At 49.0% G+C, this 13,903-nt stretch overlaps 1 protein-coding gene across 1 annotated transcript; it reads left to right on the top strand.

Moving 5' to 3' along the window:
* Window positions 1-9,357: 9,357 nt before the first annotated feature.
* Window positions 9,358-11,759, top strand: LOC149569753 (Alpha-L RNA-binding motif/Ribosomal protein S4 family protein). Its single transcript, XM_089822479.1, has one exon. It carries the CDS (start codon window positions 10,496-10,498, stop codon window positions 11,201-11,203), a length of 708 nt encoding a protein of 235 aa, XP_089678605.1. The 5' UTR covers window positions 9,358-10,495; the 3' UTR covers window positions 11,204-11,759.
* Window positions 11,760-13,903: the final 2,144 nt, after the last annotated feature.

Here is a 13,903-nt window from a genome sequence, read left to right as displayed (position 1 = left end):
TATACTTGCACCGCCTATAGAAATAATGGGCGACTCGCCGTAGGAATGCTTTGGGCGGTGTTTTCCTGAGAGACACGTCGTGCCCCATAGAATTGTAGGCCGTGTTCCTACTCCTGAAGCATGTCATTCATATTATATACATAATTACGCTTTGATTTTGGCATCACACTACCCTGAACCTCTCATTTGACTTGAGTGCTTGTCAGGCTCTCATACCTACCTGAGCAGACAAGCATGCCTACCTGTCCTTGCCTTCCGGCTGACCTGTCAAGCTTGCCTACCTGATAGAGGGGGGGCACAGGCAACTACAAGAATCTATATAAAACTAATACCATCATAAGCAGTCTATAGAATTGTAGGGCGAAGATCGATAGATCGGAGATCCTCAAATTTATGGGGCCAGAGGTTAGATCAGAATCAGAATCAGAATTCTATCTAATATACATGCCCATAGAATAGTAGGGATTGCCTACTATTCTTTCTAAGGCGCCCTACTATTCTATGGGCCCCCCTACTATTTTATGGTTCTAAGGTTTGTATTCATAAAATAAAAGCGCATGTAGTGCCCCTATCAAAATGGTGGGCAAGCACAAAAGGCAGAGGTAATCACAGCAGCAGGGAAGGCAGTTTACCACCTTGTTGACTGACTCAGCATCAAAGAAAGCTAGTGGCGGAGGTCGTAGTTTAACCCCTGGTATAGTAGTATGATAGGTGGGGCCAAGCCAACTCTATAGGCAGTGGGAGTTGGAGGGACGTAAGAAAGCAGCATCTATTCGGCCGGTTTACCTTGGCCCTACAATTCTATGGGGACCGAGCAGCAGATCCAGCTTTTGATGCACCCTGTTGCCCATATAATTTTTTTTCAGCCCTACTCTTCTATAGGCAAGTTGATTTGATACAGTTCCATTTGCCCCACTATCTATAGGGATCCAGAGTTAGCCCTACCATTCTATAGGGATCCACTAGCCTTACAATTTTATGGGCACCACCAACTATAGAGGTTTCAGATCGAGTCGCGGATCCATCTAGTTTTTTTTTTTTTTCATTTTATCCAAGGGCAGAGTCGGCAAGGGCTAGGGCGGGTTACCTCGACCTAGTAGTAGATTCAGTATATCCTGTTGATGGCCTAAACTAGTGTAGAACACGAACACCATATGGGGCACTACATAATATGGGAAACTAACCACCACATGCACATATGGATAACCACCTAGATAACCAACTAAGGATAACCACATGGCCCTATTCTTTATAAGGCGAGAGGAATATTATGCTGTTTGAGGTGAATAGCTTGATGTTCGCCCTACTCTTCTATAGGCCAGCACTACATAATATGGCCAGATAGAGGTACAGATGTACCACTAGCAAAGGCAGGTGTATCTACAGTACCTAAAGCAGTTAATAAAGCGCCAACGCCTTTAGAATAGTAGGGCGTAGCAGAGACAACAGCAAAGCAAGCATACCTACTAGCAGCATACCTAGGGAGAGGAACAGAGCATCCCCTACTCTATAATGGGGACCCTCCGAGCAAGAATCCCTCCCAATAGTAGTGGAAGCATCCGTGTTCGTGATCGAGATAAAGACCCAGCTTCCCTTAGTACGGTTCCATATATAGTTCCATATCGAGATCGTTCCCCAGATCCTGTTAGGGAGTCCACAGCATCCTTGGTAGAGGCACCACCAGCTGTTGCTTTTTCTTGAGATTGAGATTGAGAGCCATTTGATTCTCCAGTTACAGGTCCATATGTTCGTTCTCGTTTACCTTCAATCCGTACCAGTAACAACTAAGATAGTAGCAGAGATTGTGGTTCCATACGCATAGAAGTGCCATTTCAGCTACTGTTCAAGAAGAAGATTGCCTATATTTATAATAGTAGCCCTTATACAATATAGGCTAGCAGTATACCTAGGAGCATATCTATAAGCATACCTAGCAGCAGAACTAGCAGAGTAAGCATATGAGCCAGTTTCGGGTCCTATTGAAGCAACACCACCAACCACTAGAGAGGCAGTATATGGGCAAGCAACTATAGAGATAGAGGCAGAAGATAGAGCAGCAAAAACCTTGTCGTCGTCGGTACAACAGTAGTTTATCCACTAGCCTTAACTGATGATCCAGTTGTTTCTGACCTAGCAGTAGCAGAGGTAAGGGCACAACCTCGTCTAGGCCTTCCTTTTCCATACCATATCCCGTAGCAGCAGTTCCAAGTCCAGGGAAGATCCAAAGCGTGATCCACCAGATCGATCCTGGCTTTCGTGATCGTGATGCTGATGCTCGTAGTAGATATTGAGAGCCAGAACCACCACTAGCATAGGCAAGGGCAAGATATAGGTAGGTAGGAGCAGCTTCCCCTACTATTATTAAGGTACTCACCCCATAAAATGATTTTGTAGGGCCCCGCCAATAATAGAATAGAGGGCCACTACACCAGAACAACTATAGCCAGCCGAATATTCTTGTTGGCCCCCCTACCATTTTATAGGCGTATATTGGTGGGAGGGGCAGGAGGTATATGGCTCGTAGGGGCCGAACTATTCTTTTCTATTATTCGGTGTGGCTGGAATAATAGAATAGAAAGGGGCGCCTTAGAAAGAATAGTAGGCTAGTCCCCCTACTATTGATGGTGGCTAGTGGTGTGTTTGCATGAACAGGGGGGTTCAACAGATTCCCTATTGCCATTGTGGGGGGCCCTACCATTCTATAGGCTATAAGGGGGGAATAGTAGGGGGGTGTTCATGTGGGCGGTTTTGCACAACACAATTATTCGCTGCTCCTAAGCAATTATCCAGCCATTATGGCAGGGGCCAACCTTTAGAATAGTAGGCATTATCCGCCCATAGAATTGATAGGGCATCCCCTTGTTCCATAGTAGGGGGATGCTGCCTACTATTCTAAAGGGGCATCCCTTGTTCCGTAGGCTGCTAAAAAGGTTTGTTTCAATTATCCGCTGATCCCCTTCAATTATCTAAAAAGGGGGTTTCAATAGTAGGGTAGGGGCCAAACATAATTTGAAGGGGCTGAACAATTATCCGCTGATCCTAAGCCCTTGAGAATAGAAGGGGGACACTGTAGGGCTTTATTATCCGCTTCCCTATAATAATGTTTGTTGCCGAACATAGCCTATCTCTATATAGCCGGGGGTGCCGAACATAATTTTAGGGGGCCTAAAGAATTATCCGCCCATTATTTCTATAGGCCAATGTAGGGGGGCCTTGAATAGATAGTGGTGGGAGAATATAGTTGTTCCCGCAATAGAATTAAATAAACCCACCAGGCATCCAGGGTGGGAGGAGATAGTTTTGCTGGTGGGAGGAGATAGAACTATAATGGGGGGTGGTGCAGGGGGGTTGGGCCCTACTATTCTAAGATGGCGAGGGTTCCGGGGACCGGGGGGCCGAGTGGGGCGGCCCCTACGGGCCGAAATCATAGGCCGTTGGGGCGCGTGGGATAGGTTCGCCCCTACTCTCGTAGCCATTGCCCCGGATCATGCCGATCGAACCTCTGCATCTTGCATGAAGAGATGTGCTCGGAAACTCCCAATATCTAAAAAGGGTATGGCCACAGATGAATGTGCTCCGATGCCCTCCGATCCACGGTCGAGATGGGAAATGGAAACATCAGGCTCTATCCCCGCCCGGATCAAAGTGCCTACTATTCTAAAGGGGTGGACCGACTCGCCTGGTCATAAATTCCATATGATTTCCTCCGGTCCCTACTATTCGCCAAGGGCATAGTCGTCAAGCTGAAGCTGGCTATAGTTGAATTGCAGTGGAGGTGCCCACTCTATCATTTCAGTTGATCGAACGGACAAGGGAAAGCTGCATGAAGAGGTCCCCGGTCGATCGATACTGCAGAGTCAATAGTTCCCATGATAACGAGGGATAAGCGTCGAATTTGATTGCTTAGCTGGCATGAAGAGATTCGAGAAAAGGAAGGCCGCCTGTTACTCCCCTCCCATCTTCCTCACCTCCCTCGCATGATTAGACCGGTCGAAGAGGAAGCAGTTCGGTCAATCTGGAATCTAGATGGATCGCCTGGTGCAGATTTGGCTCTCACCTGTCGCCCTCTACCACATCAAATGATGGATAAGGGATTTCGCTTCTTGTGGACCCGGGGCACCTGCGTAGTTGGAAAGAAAGATCGATCGTCTGCATGCACCGGTGGGGATCCAGATCTGGCCCTCGCCTGTGTATCTATGTACGTATTATAAACCGATGTGCATCACCAAGTGCCCTCTGCATCGGTTCTTCGCTTGCAAAAATGGGAACATATGGGTAGGACGCATGCCTTTGTCACTTGGGCCAACTATAGCCCCCCGCCCAGGGTTGGGCCCTCAAATAGATTATTGTGGTTGCGATGCGCTCTAGATAGTAGGGCGCTCCTTCACGGATGGTCATGCCGTAACTATATCTTCCCAACTATAGTTCCCTCCCACCCGCTTACTTTCAAACCACCTCCCTTGGTGAATAGTAGGGGGCAGGGTGGGGGGTTATATTGCCCCTACTATTCGCTTGACTAGGGCTGTTGGGAGGAAGATAAAGCAGGCAAAAGTCTCTATTTCTTCTATCGATCCGAGCCAGACATGCATCCTTCCCAATGATTGGATGGAATATCAATAGCTGGTAGTCGGTGACGTGGGAAAGAAGCAGTTGGAAGCTCTCGCCTGGGTGGGTGAGGGCTAGCAATGAGATAGCTACCCGGGCCAAATAAGTGCTTCTTCCTCGATCTTCATGGCGGGGACCTAAGGTAGGTTCTCCACCGCCCACAGCTATGGGGACTCGGGCTGACTCCTCTCCTTGGGCAGGTCCAGTCGAACAAGCGAGCTGGCACCTGCTACCGATCGAAGAGATAGTGGAAGTCGGGTCCAATGGCCATCTAATTGAATTTATTGGTTGGGGTCGGCTACCGATCTGCACCAGATAGCTGGGGTCGGCCCTTCGCACGATATAGACTTTCGCATTCTTCATTGGGCCTTCTGCATCATTGCATCGATAGAAGGAGAGTCTTCTGCCTCTGACCCACCCGGCCCTGCATAGGAACTATCGAGCCCCACTACTAAGCTACCTCCCGGAACAACTAATCTACGTCTTAGGCTAATCTGCCTCCCACCTCGGGGTTGGGTGGGAGATATAGTTCGGCTAGGCCCCTCACAAATAGTAGGGGGGAGCCCCTATTATGGTGATTATTCTAGCAAGCTGATGCCATTACCCTACAATTCTAAGGTAGGTGAGGTAGATTAGTTGTTTCGGCAAACCCCCTTTTGTCGGTGATGAGTTTGAGAGGGCCGGGTGAACTATACAACTATAGACCTCCTGCAATATAAGCCGCAGCAGCCCTCTGCCATTAATCTAGCAGGCAATAAATAGAACCCCCCACCCTGCTGCTCCAATTGGCTATCCTCCTGGGCCCCACCCCAATTTCTATCCTCCCATGTGACGTATAGACTCTAGAATTGATGAGATCGATCTCTAGCTATACAAGATCGATCTAGGCTAATTACTCAAGAGTTTATTAGCCGCCTTCGAGAAAGGCCCCTACTAGAATATGGCTAGAAAAAGGTGGGCGGGAGGCCAACAACTAGAATTGTAGGGCCCTTAGAAGCCGTAGGGCCCACCCAACCCATGGAACTATAGTTGTTTCCCACCCTATTAACGGATTAGCGCCTTTCTATTATCGCCCTACTATTATAAGGGGGTTCAGTGGTTAATGTCGATTCTGATGACGACCCCCTCCCGGCTTTCAAGGGGGACTCCCCACCCAGTTAAGGCAGGAAGGTCGCAACGAGCACTCACAGGAGTAAAGTCTTGGCTCGACTGAAAGAAATAAAGAAAAAAAGAAGACCAGCTGGGGGACCATAGGGCCTACGTCCCTCTCCACTAGCCATCCATAAGGGTAGAGCCCGACAGAGCAGAAGGATTTGAGTTGGGTGGACTGAAACTCAAAACAGCACGAGGGGATGCTGCAAAACAAACTGCTTTTTAAGGTGCGTGCGATTGTTTCATTCTTTCATTGCCTCAAAAGGAAGGAAGGTCCCTTGATCGGATCTCATCCCCTCGGGATGAACCACTGGACCATTCAATCTAGAAATAACGATTGAGAACCAGGGTTCAAAGGCCTTCTTCATCACGAGATGCCATGCCAAACCTACTCATTCGACGTCTCTTTCTCAGGGGTTAACCCAGTTGGAATGTGCCGCTATTTATAGCTGCTGATGCCGGAGAGGAGAGGAACAGATATCGACGAATGGAACTGCTCTTAAGTGAGTGCCGACACGAACTAGCCTCCGGGCAATAGAATGAATGGATGGATGGATGAGTGAGTTCTTTGAAAGCCGAATAGGCGAGAGGGGATTAACTCCTATGCATGGGACTATAGCACTCTCTCGAAGCTGGTCGTTCCTCTCCCAGCCCCTAGCGAATAGTAGGGCGAACACAGGTGCCTCCGACGACACATGCATCGGTTTCAACCCCACCTAATTCTATATGTTATATGCCAAGATCACTTATGCTGGGATGGATGTGTACTCAATCAATCGGCACTCTTCTGCCTAACGGAGAATCATCCTGTTACTGAGATAGGGAGATAGCGCTCACCCCTATTGTACGATATGGCTTAGTCTTCAGTCCTAGCTCAGTCTCCAGTCTAGAGAGAGCCCCATCCAGATATGGATATACTAGCTTAGTCTCCAAAGAGAAACTATCGATTGATCGCTCAGCCTATATAAATGGTGGGGTAGACTGGTCTCCAGCTTAGAGAGAGCCCCATTCATTACTAGCTTAGTACCCAGTCCAGAGAGAGCTTAGTCAATGAAGGCACTCGGATATGCAGGGGGGGAATAGCTGGATCAATAGCTTCACTTCATCGTGTTCGATGCAGAGGACTATTCGGAATCAATGGCTATGGCCGCCCTAGAGACATATGGACTGTTTGGCCGGGAATGAATCAATAGCTAAGCTATGTTCGGATCGCCACCCCCCAATAAGAATTGTAGATGATTAATTGTGGGGGGCATAGTCGGGTGGGTGTTCATGTGGATATAGATAGCTGCTGAATTCAAAGGCATCTCGATACCTTTACCCACATCTTAAGACGTGATAAGAGATGCTCCCTTTCAGTCTCATTCCTGGTAGCGGTTCAACAAGGTCGGAAGCAGCATCCAAAGCAACTTGTCCAAATCCCTCTCTAGTTTTGAAGCACAGTCGCCCATAGAATAGTAGGGGTCCCCTTTCCCTTTCAAATAGTAGGGGCCCCGACAAATAGATTATTGTATCCTATCCTATCCCCATAATAGAATAATAGGCCCGCCTAAAAGGACCCCGGCATATGGGTATGGGGTGGCCTATAATTTTATGGGGGCCCACCTAGAATTTTATGGTATGGGATGGGCTATAATAGCCGGTAGGTATGGATAGGGCCCTAGCCCTATAATAGACGGTAGGTTAGGTATGGTATGGATAGGGCCCTAGCCCCCTAGCCTAAAAGGACCCCGGCATATGGGCCCTACCCTACCCTACCCTACTATTATAGCCATCCTATCCATCCCCGCTATCATGCAGCGGTAGGTAGGTAGGTATGTATGGTCTGTTTGGGGGCCTGCCCTTATAATAGTAGGGTAGGGGGTAGGGGGTAGGGGGTTGAGGCATGTTACGTATAGAATCTAGGTGCGGCCCTACCATTCTGCATGCACATAGGCCGATAGAACCCGCCCGATAGTTCCAGTGCCCAAGTCCATTGCCAGATTCTATACGTAACATGCCCACCAGCAATAATCTATTTAGGGGGAATTGTAGGCTCGAGTAGGGCATACGAATAGTAGGGGTCTGCCTTAGAATAGTAGGGGAGGGCTAACCCTACAATAATCTGAAGGGGGGCCCTACGGAATAATCAATCATTATTTTAGGGTAGGGTAGGGTAGGGGCCTAGCCCATAAAATGATAGGGTATGGGCTATGGGGCCTGGGTTGAATCAGCAGTTTCCCTAGAAGAACTATAGATAGTTGCATCAGTAACAGAGTCAGTAGGAGAGGCATTTGAGCTAGGAGAGGTAGGGGTAGCACCATCAGTTTATCCACCTTCACCAGCCCCTACTATTGTGCCGGATCGAAGATCCCGCAGAGTGGCCAAAGAAAGCAAAGGCAACAGAGGCATAACCAGTTGTAGAGACAAGGGTGACAGCCCTACTATTCGCGAGGGGCTTTCAGAATCTATTCAAAGTAGCGCCCCTCCTTTCTCTAAATAGTATAATGCCCTCATCACCTAATAATAAGAATTGAAAACATAGGTATGAGTCGGCTATATAAAAGTTCCTGCCCTTTAGAATAGTAGGGCGGTGGAGCATTGTTAGGAGGGTTTGTGCTTGGGGAGCTGATGCTTGACGACTTATGGCTGCAGAGAGGAGAGACGGCGCGACCCTACTCTTCTAATGGACCGGGGAAGATGGAAGCTCGTCACCTAGCTTCCCAACTTTCTTTACCGAGCTCTGGGACAGCCCCTATCTATATATGGCTCATTATTGCGGAGAAGCAGCATCCTGGCTAAGCAAGCTAATGAGTGCAGTAGGCACTTGGCTAATCGGCTCTATAACTTATATCGAAATAGGCCTTTCTTCAGAAAGAGACTCTTCAGCTCCGAATCCCTCTTCAACTTCGGCTCCTCCGGGAAACTTCCATCATCCAAATGCCAGAGCTAGAGAGGGTCAAAATGCCAGCGCGAGTCGACACACCGAGGGTCGAAACGCCTCCAATAGAGAGGGCTAGTCTGACTAATCCTACCCTACCGAAAACGGCGCCGCCATTACCGGCTGAGCTACCAGAGGCCGGAACAGCCGAATGGATAGAGAGAGTGACAAAGTTGCAAGCTAATCTTAGAGCAACGCTCACGGACCTCCAAACCGCCCCTACCATTCTATAGGGCAACTAACCAACTAGGGTCAAAGGAATAAATAGCGGAAGCCCCTACTATTTGCCAGGGGGCAACTCACCTTAGCCAGTGATAATAATCGTGTGCTGCAACAAGGGATGGCACAAATGGAACAACAAGCCCTTAGAATAGTAGGGCACAAATGGAACAACAGGCCCTTAGAATAGTAGGGCAGAAATGGACTCTTCTTTATCGTTGCCTTCTACACTAGTAGAAGAGAGTACGTCAGCAGGCAACCTACCCCATGACGAAGTTGTCCGAGCCCTGGAGAAGCGATGGCAGGAACTATATGATGGGAAAACCATCGAGAAAGTCAGGGACAAAGTATATCATCGCGGGCATCGGAAACCAATAGCTTGGATTCTGCCCATCCCACGCGGATCCCATCCGGTCGCTCAGGGCTGGCATCTCTACTAGGCGAAGTGGGGGTCATAGGGGCCGCAGCAGAACCGGGTGTGCATTCATAGGCCGGTGGGCCCCTACTATTCTATGGATGGCCCTACTAAACTATAGGGGGGGTTATGTTCCCATAGAATAGTAGGGAGGGGTTCACCCACCTACACTATTCCCTCTGCACCACCCCTGCAGGTTCATCGGGGCCCTATTCGTTCATCGTCTCCTCCCACCCACCCCTGCATGCAGGGGCCCTCATGCACACTGCCATTATGAATAATCTATTTTAGGGCACTACCTCCCTGTGCATGCACGGGGGGGGGGGGGGGGGGGGGGGGGGGGTAAGGGGGGTGAGAAATGCCCCGTAGGGCCCTTACCCTGGCCCTTCCCCTTCCCCGGGGGTATGCATGTGAATGCACATGCAGGGGACCGCCTAGCCCGGCCTACAATAATAAAGGGGCCCCCTCAAAATATCCCTATATTTTAAGGGCCGGGTCCCCCATACCTAAAAATTCTAGGGCGGCCATAAAATTTTAGGCTAGAGGCGGGGATATAATAGTAGGGTTGAACTATCTATAATAATCGGGGCCATAGAAGCCCTCTGCATGCACCGGCAATATACCCTCTTCACCGGCCCTTACCCCCCCTTCCAGATTATTGGAACTCAGTTCATGCAGAGGGCTTCTACTATATTGCCTGTGCATGCATAGGGAGGGCTCCGCGGTGAATGCATGTAGAGGGCCCCAACCCCCTACCATTTGCCAGGCCAACCCCAGCGCAGGCTGGTGCATGCAGAGGTAGATTACTATTCATGTGTGGGGATGGAACGGCTAGTTTCCCTCCCACTGCACCATGGGCCCACCCACCCCTTCAGCTAAGCTATTAGTAATTCTTGATTAATAGAATCTAAGCTGGGAATTGAGTGAACCCCTTCACAATCCCAGCCGGGGACCACTAGCAAAAGACGTTGCCTACATTAAGATCTAAAACTCGTCGTCTACTCCCGAGAAATGTTCGGAACAAGAGACTGACGAGGATACAACGCCGCATCCTCCGAAGATTAAAGAGCAAGAGAAGATATATTGGGAAGACTCCATATCTAAGACAGAATTTGAACAGTTATCTTAAATCACAAGCCATACGGAAGTTGTCCCCCTTTTATGGAAATCTACCTATCGCAAAGATGCACGGAGGGACAGAACGAGCTTCATACATACCCCTTCTACTCAATCCAGAAACGAGATCGGACGTCATCCCGGTTTGTCTCCATTTCTGTGAAACTCCTCCTCAAGCGAGGCAGCTTATAAGTCACCGAAAGATTCGTGTGAATAATGAAATGGCCAACATGACGCGTTTTCAAGCGTCCCGTGGTGATCCAATCCCTATTGGAGAGAATTTCGTAATAACAACCATGGGGAGAAAAGTGAGGAAATATTTTTATACTAAAGGATTTGTCGGTCAAATCGTGGGCAAATGCCGTAATCACAGGTGGAGGAGAAGAACGAAAAAAGGATGGTGGAGAAGAACGAAAAAAGGATGGTTCCGCCCATTGGAGAAGAGACAGGGGTGCCGCCTCTTACTCAAATCTTTGTTTTCGCAATCGCAATGGTTGCGCTCTCCCCAGCGGCGCCGCCGTTCCATGCAGGAGAAAACCTCAGAGGGGAGAACTTCTGTATTGAAAGGAGTATGCTTGGGCAGCTTGTTCGCCGAGCATGACAAAATGAAGAGGGATTATATGTTTTCTTATTCCGATTTATTATTCAAGAGAAGGAATGGGGGCCCCACTTGTATGCGTCTGTCAAGTATCATTGTCAGGAACAAATACAAGTGTCGCAATTCAGCCTATTGGTTTGCCAGGAAGAGGAGAATCAGAAGGAATAGAAGAATCTGAAGAAGAGAACTACCTACTCATTACTCGGAGGTCAATCATAGAACACCGAAAGCTGTGGTATCTTACGGACCTGACATAGGTCACATCCCCCCCAACATGAAATTGAAGAACCCGAACCTTCCCTGAACGAGACAGGAGCAGGGGCTTGACCGGGGGATATAGCATTTCATTTAGGTGCCCGCCTAGGGGCCGCCCCTACCTCTGCCTATCTATAGTGGGGGCCCCCTACTCTAGCTATAAAGGGGTGGGGGGAATCCCGCCCCTACCCCGGTTCCTACCCCCCCTACCTAAAATTTCATGGGCTATGGCCCTACAATAATCTACCTCTGCACGCACCCGCCCCCCTATATTTTAAAGGGTGGCAAAGGGGCCCCCCAACGGGGTAGAAAGTTGGGGGTATATTCATTTTTGGGGCAGTGAGCCCCTTCGGGCCCCCGAGGGGCCCTACTATTATAAGGAGACAAAAAGGCAACTAGAGATTTCGATGCCGCAGGGCGCTGTTGGTTATTCTTCACGGTTCACATAAAAAAACTAAGAAAGGGGGGGGAATCAATAATCTGCCTATAGCCCATACCTACCTACCTATAAATTATAGGGCTAGGGCTAAGGCTAGGGCTAGGGCTAGGGATCTGCCCCATAGAATTGTAGGGAAACTTAAACTTAAACTTATTATAGAGGGGGAGGGGGAGGGGGAGGGGGAGGGGGAGGGGGCCTATAAAAAGAATGGGCAGATTATTGTAGGGGCCAGCAGGGCCCACTATTCTAAAGGATACCTAATAAATGTAGGGGGTAGGGGCCCATTAGAAGAGTAGGGTATGGGCTATCTAGAATAATTGGGGATTTGGAACTGCGTCTGCGACAACTTTAATCCTCCCACCCCGATCTGCATCATATGGATTTCAGCAATAACTTGATCCGCTCACCGCCTCAACAAGAGCATACGAAGCAATTGATTTAGTAGAGATAGATTGATCGAAGATGGATACCCTATTATTATAGTTCACGTGTTCCAGTTAATGTTCTAGGATTAGTTAGTGTTCCTACTATTGAGGCTCCAGCCCATAGAATTGATAGGGGCTTTCGTTCCGACAGACCCAACCATTTTTATAGCATTCTTCTCACTTTGCAATGAATCTATGGGATGGGTGGGAAGAGACCCTTCCTTTCCATCCGAGGCCTACCTGGCGAATTGTAGGGGCAGGTGGGAGCCATAGAATAGTAGGGGGCCTTACGAATAGTAGGGAATTGTTGTTCCCCAGAAAATGGCAGAATAGCCATAGAATTTTAGGGGCGGCTGGTAGCTATTGCGGTTCCGGCCCGGGGTTGGGAAGAAGGGCCTATCTGGCGGCCTCCTCAACTTCCTCTGCAGATCCATCGCCTATCGGCCTATCAGTTCATAGGGGAGGGGGCGCCGACTAGACTATAGATAGTTTAGTTGCCCTTGCCCCTCCCTGGCCTACCGAGAGAACTATAGATATGGGTCACGGCTCCGCCCTACTCTTCTATTATTCTCGCTCGGCTCTAGATATATGGCTCACGGTGCAGACTCTCTATACAGTATATAGCTCTGATCTCCAATAGGTTCTTTACCGGCCCGCCCTCTCTATGTATAAGGCTCACCGCTCGATAGGTTGGTACCAGAACGAAGGCCCGCCCGGCTCTATATATAAGCTCATCGGCTCACGAATAGGATATATAGCCGCCCTCGGCCCATCCCCAAAAAACTGGTACGTATCTAATCCCTGCTCTCCCACTAGACTATAGATAGTCGCCCTCCTCACCGTAGAAGGAATGATTGATGCGAATGGAATGGTTGATACTCAACGGGCGAGAACATCCAACCTCCACTCTATCAGACTGAACCAACCCCAACCCATAATGGCGTTGGGGCCCCGGGATAGGAGGGAGGAAGGATTAGGGGATTAGGGCCCCAACCCCAACCTAATTAGGATGGGATAGGATTAGGGGATTCCAGTAGAACACCGGTCTACCACTCACCGGTCTACCAACACCACTGAGAACACCGGTTGAATTGGATCGAAGTCGATCGATCCATATAATATATAGGGGATCCAGATCGAGGGGTCGGTTTGGGATGGGGATGGGGTCGGTTTTGCATCTATATGGGATGGGCATATATGGGATGGGCCTGAGATAAAACCCTTACCATACCATCAAGGCAACTTTCACCCCCCACCCGATCCCACCCACCCAGGGAACCCCACTATTTTATGGTTCTATATCCACCCATGCCCCCATAGAATTGTAGGGTCAACAATCACCCCATATAATTGTAGGGCCACCCGGAGGAAGATAGCTGGGTTGGGACGTATATCTATACTAAAGATCAATTCATTCCCCTCCCCCCCACCCGGCCCCTACTATTATATTGTTGGGGTTTTACTAGGATGGAAACTATTCTGGTGCACCAACAGGGTAACCTGAGCTGGACCGCGCCCACAGAAAAAGAGTTTATTTGGCCTATCCTGCCGATTGCATCCATCCATCAGATAATAAAACTGGGATGGAACAAACTATCTTGTCGATGGCCTATAAAATGGTAGGGGCTAACGGTAATGCCCTCCTAATTGTCTACTGCCTCGGTCACTTCTTCTTCGGAGTACATCGCTACCCGATTAGAACCAACCAACCAAATTAGTCAGTCAGTCCCCCCATAGAATAGATAGGGCGTTGAGGCAA

The sequence above is a fragment of the Cupressus sempervirens genome, chromosome 3, assembly GCF_028749045.1.
Source record: "Cupressus sempervirens isolate cs-2001-9-10 chromosome 3, ASM2874904v1, whole genome shotgun sequence".
NCBI lineage: Eukaryota > Viridiplantae > Streptophyta > Pinopsida > Cupressales > Cupressaceae > Cupressus > Cupressus sempervirens.
This window is presented reverse-complemented; position numbering and strand designations above follow the sequence as displayed.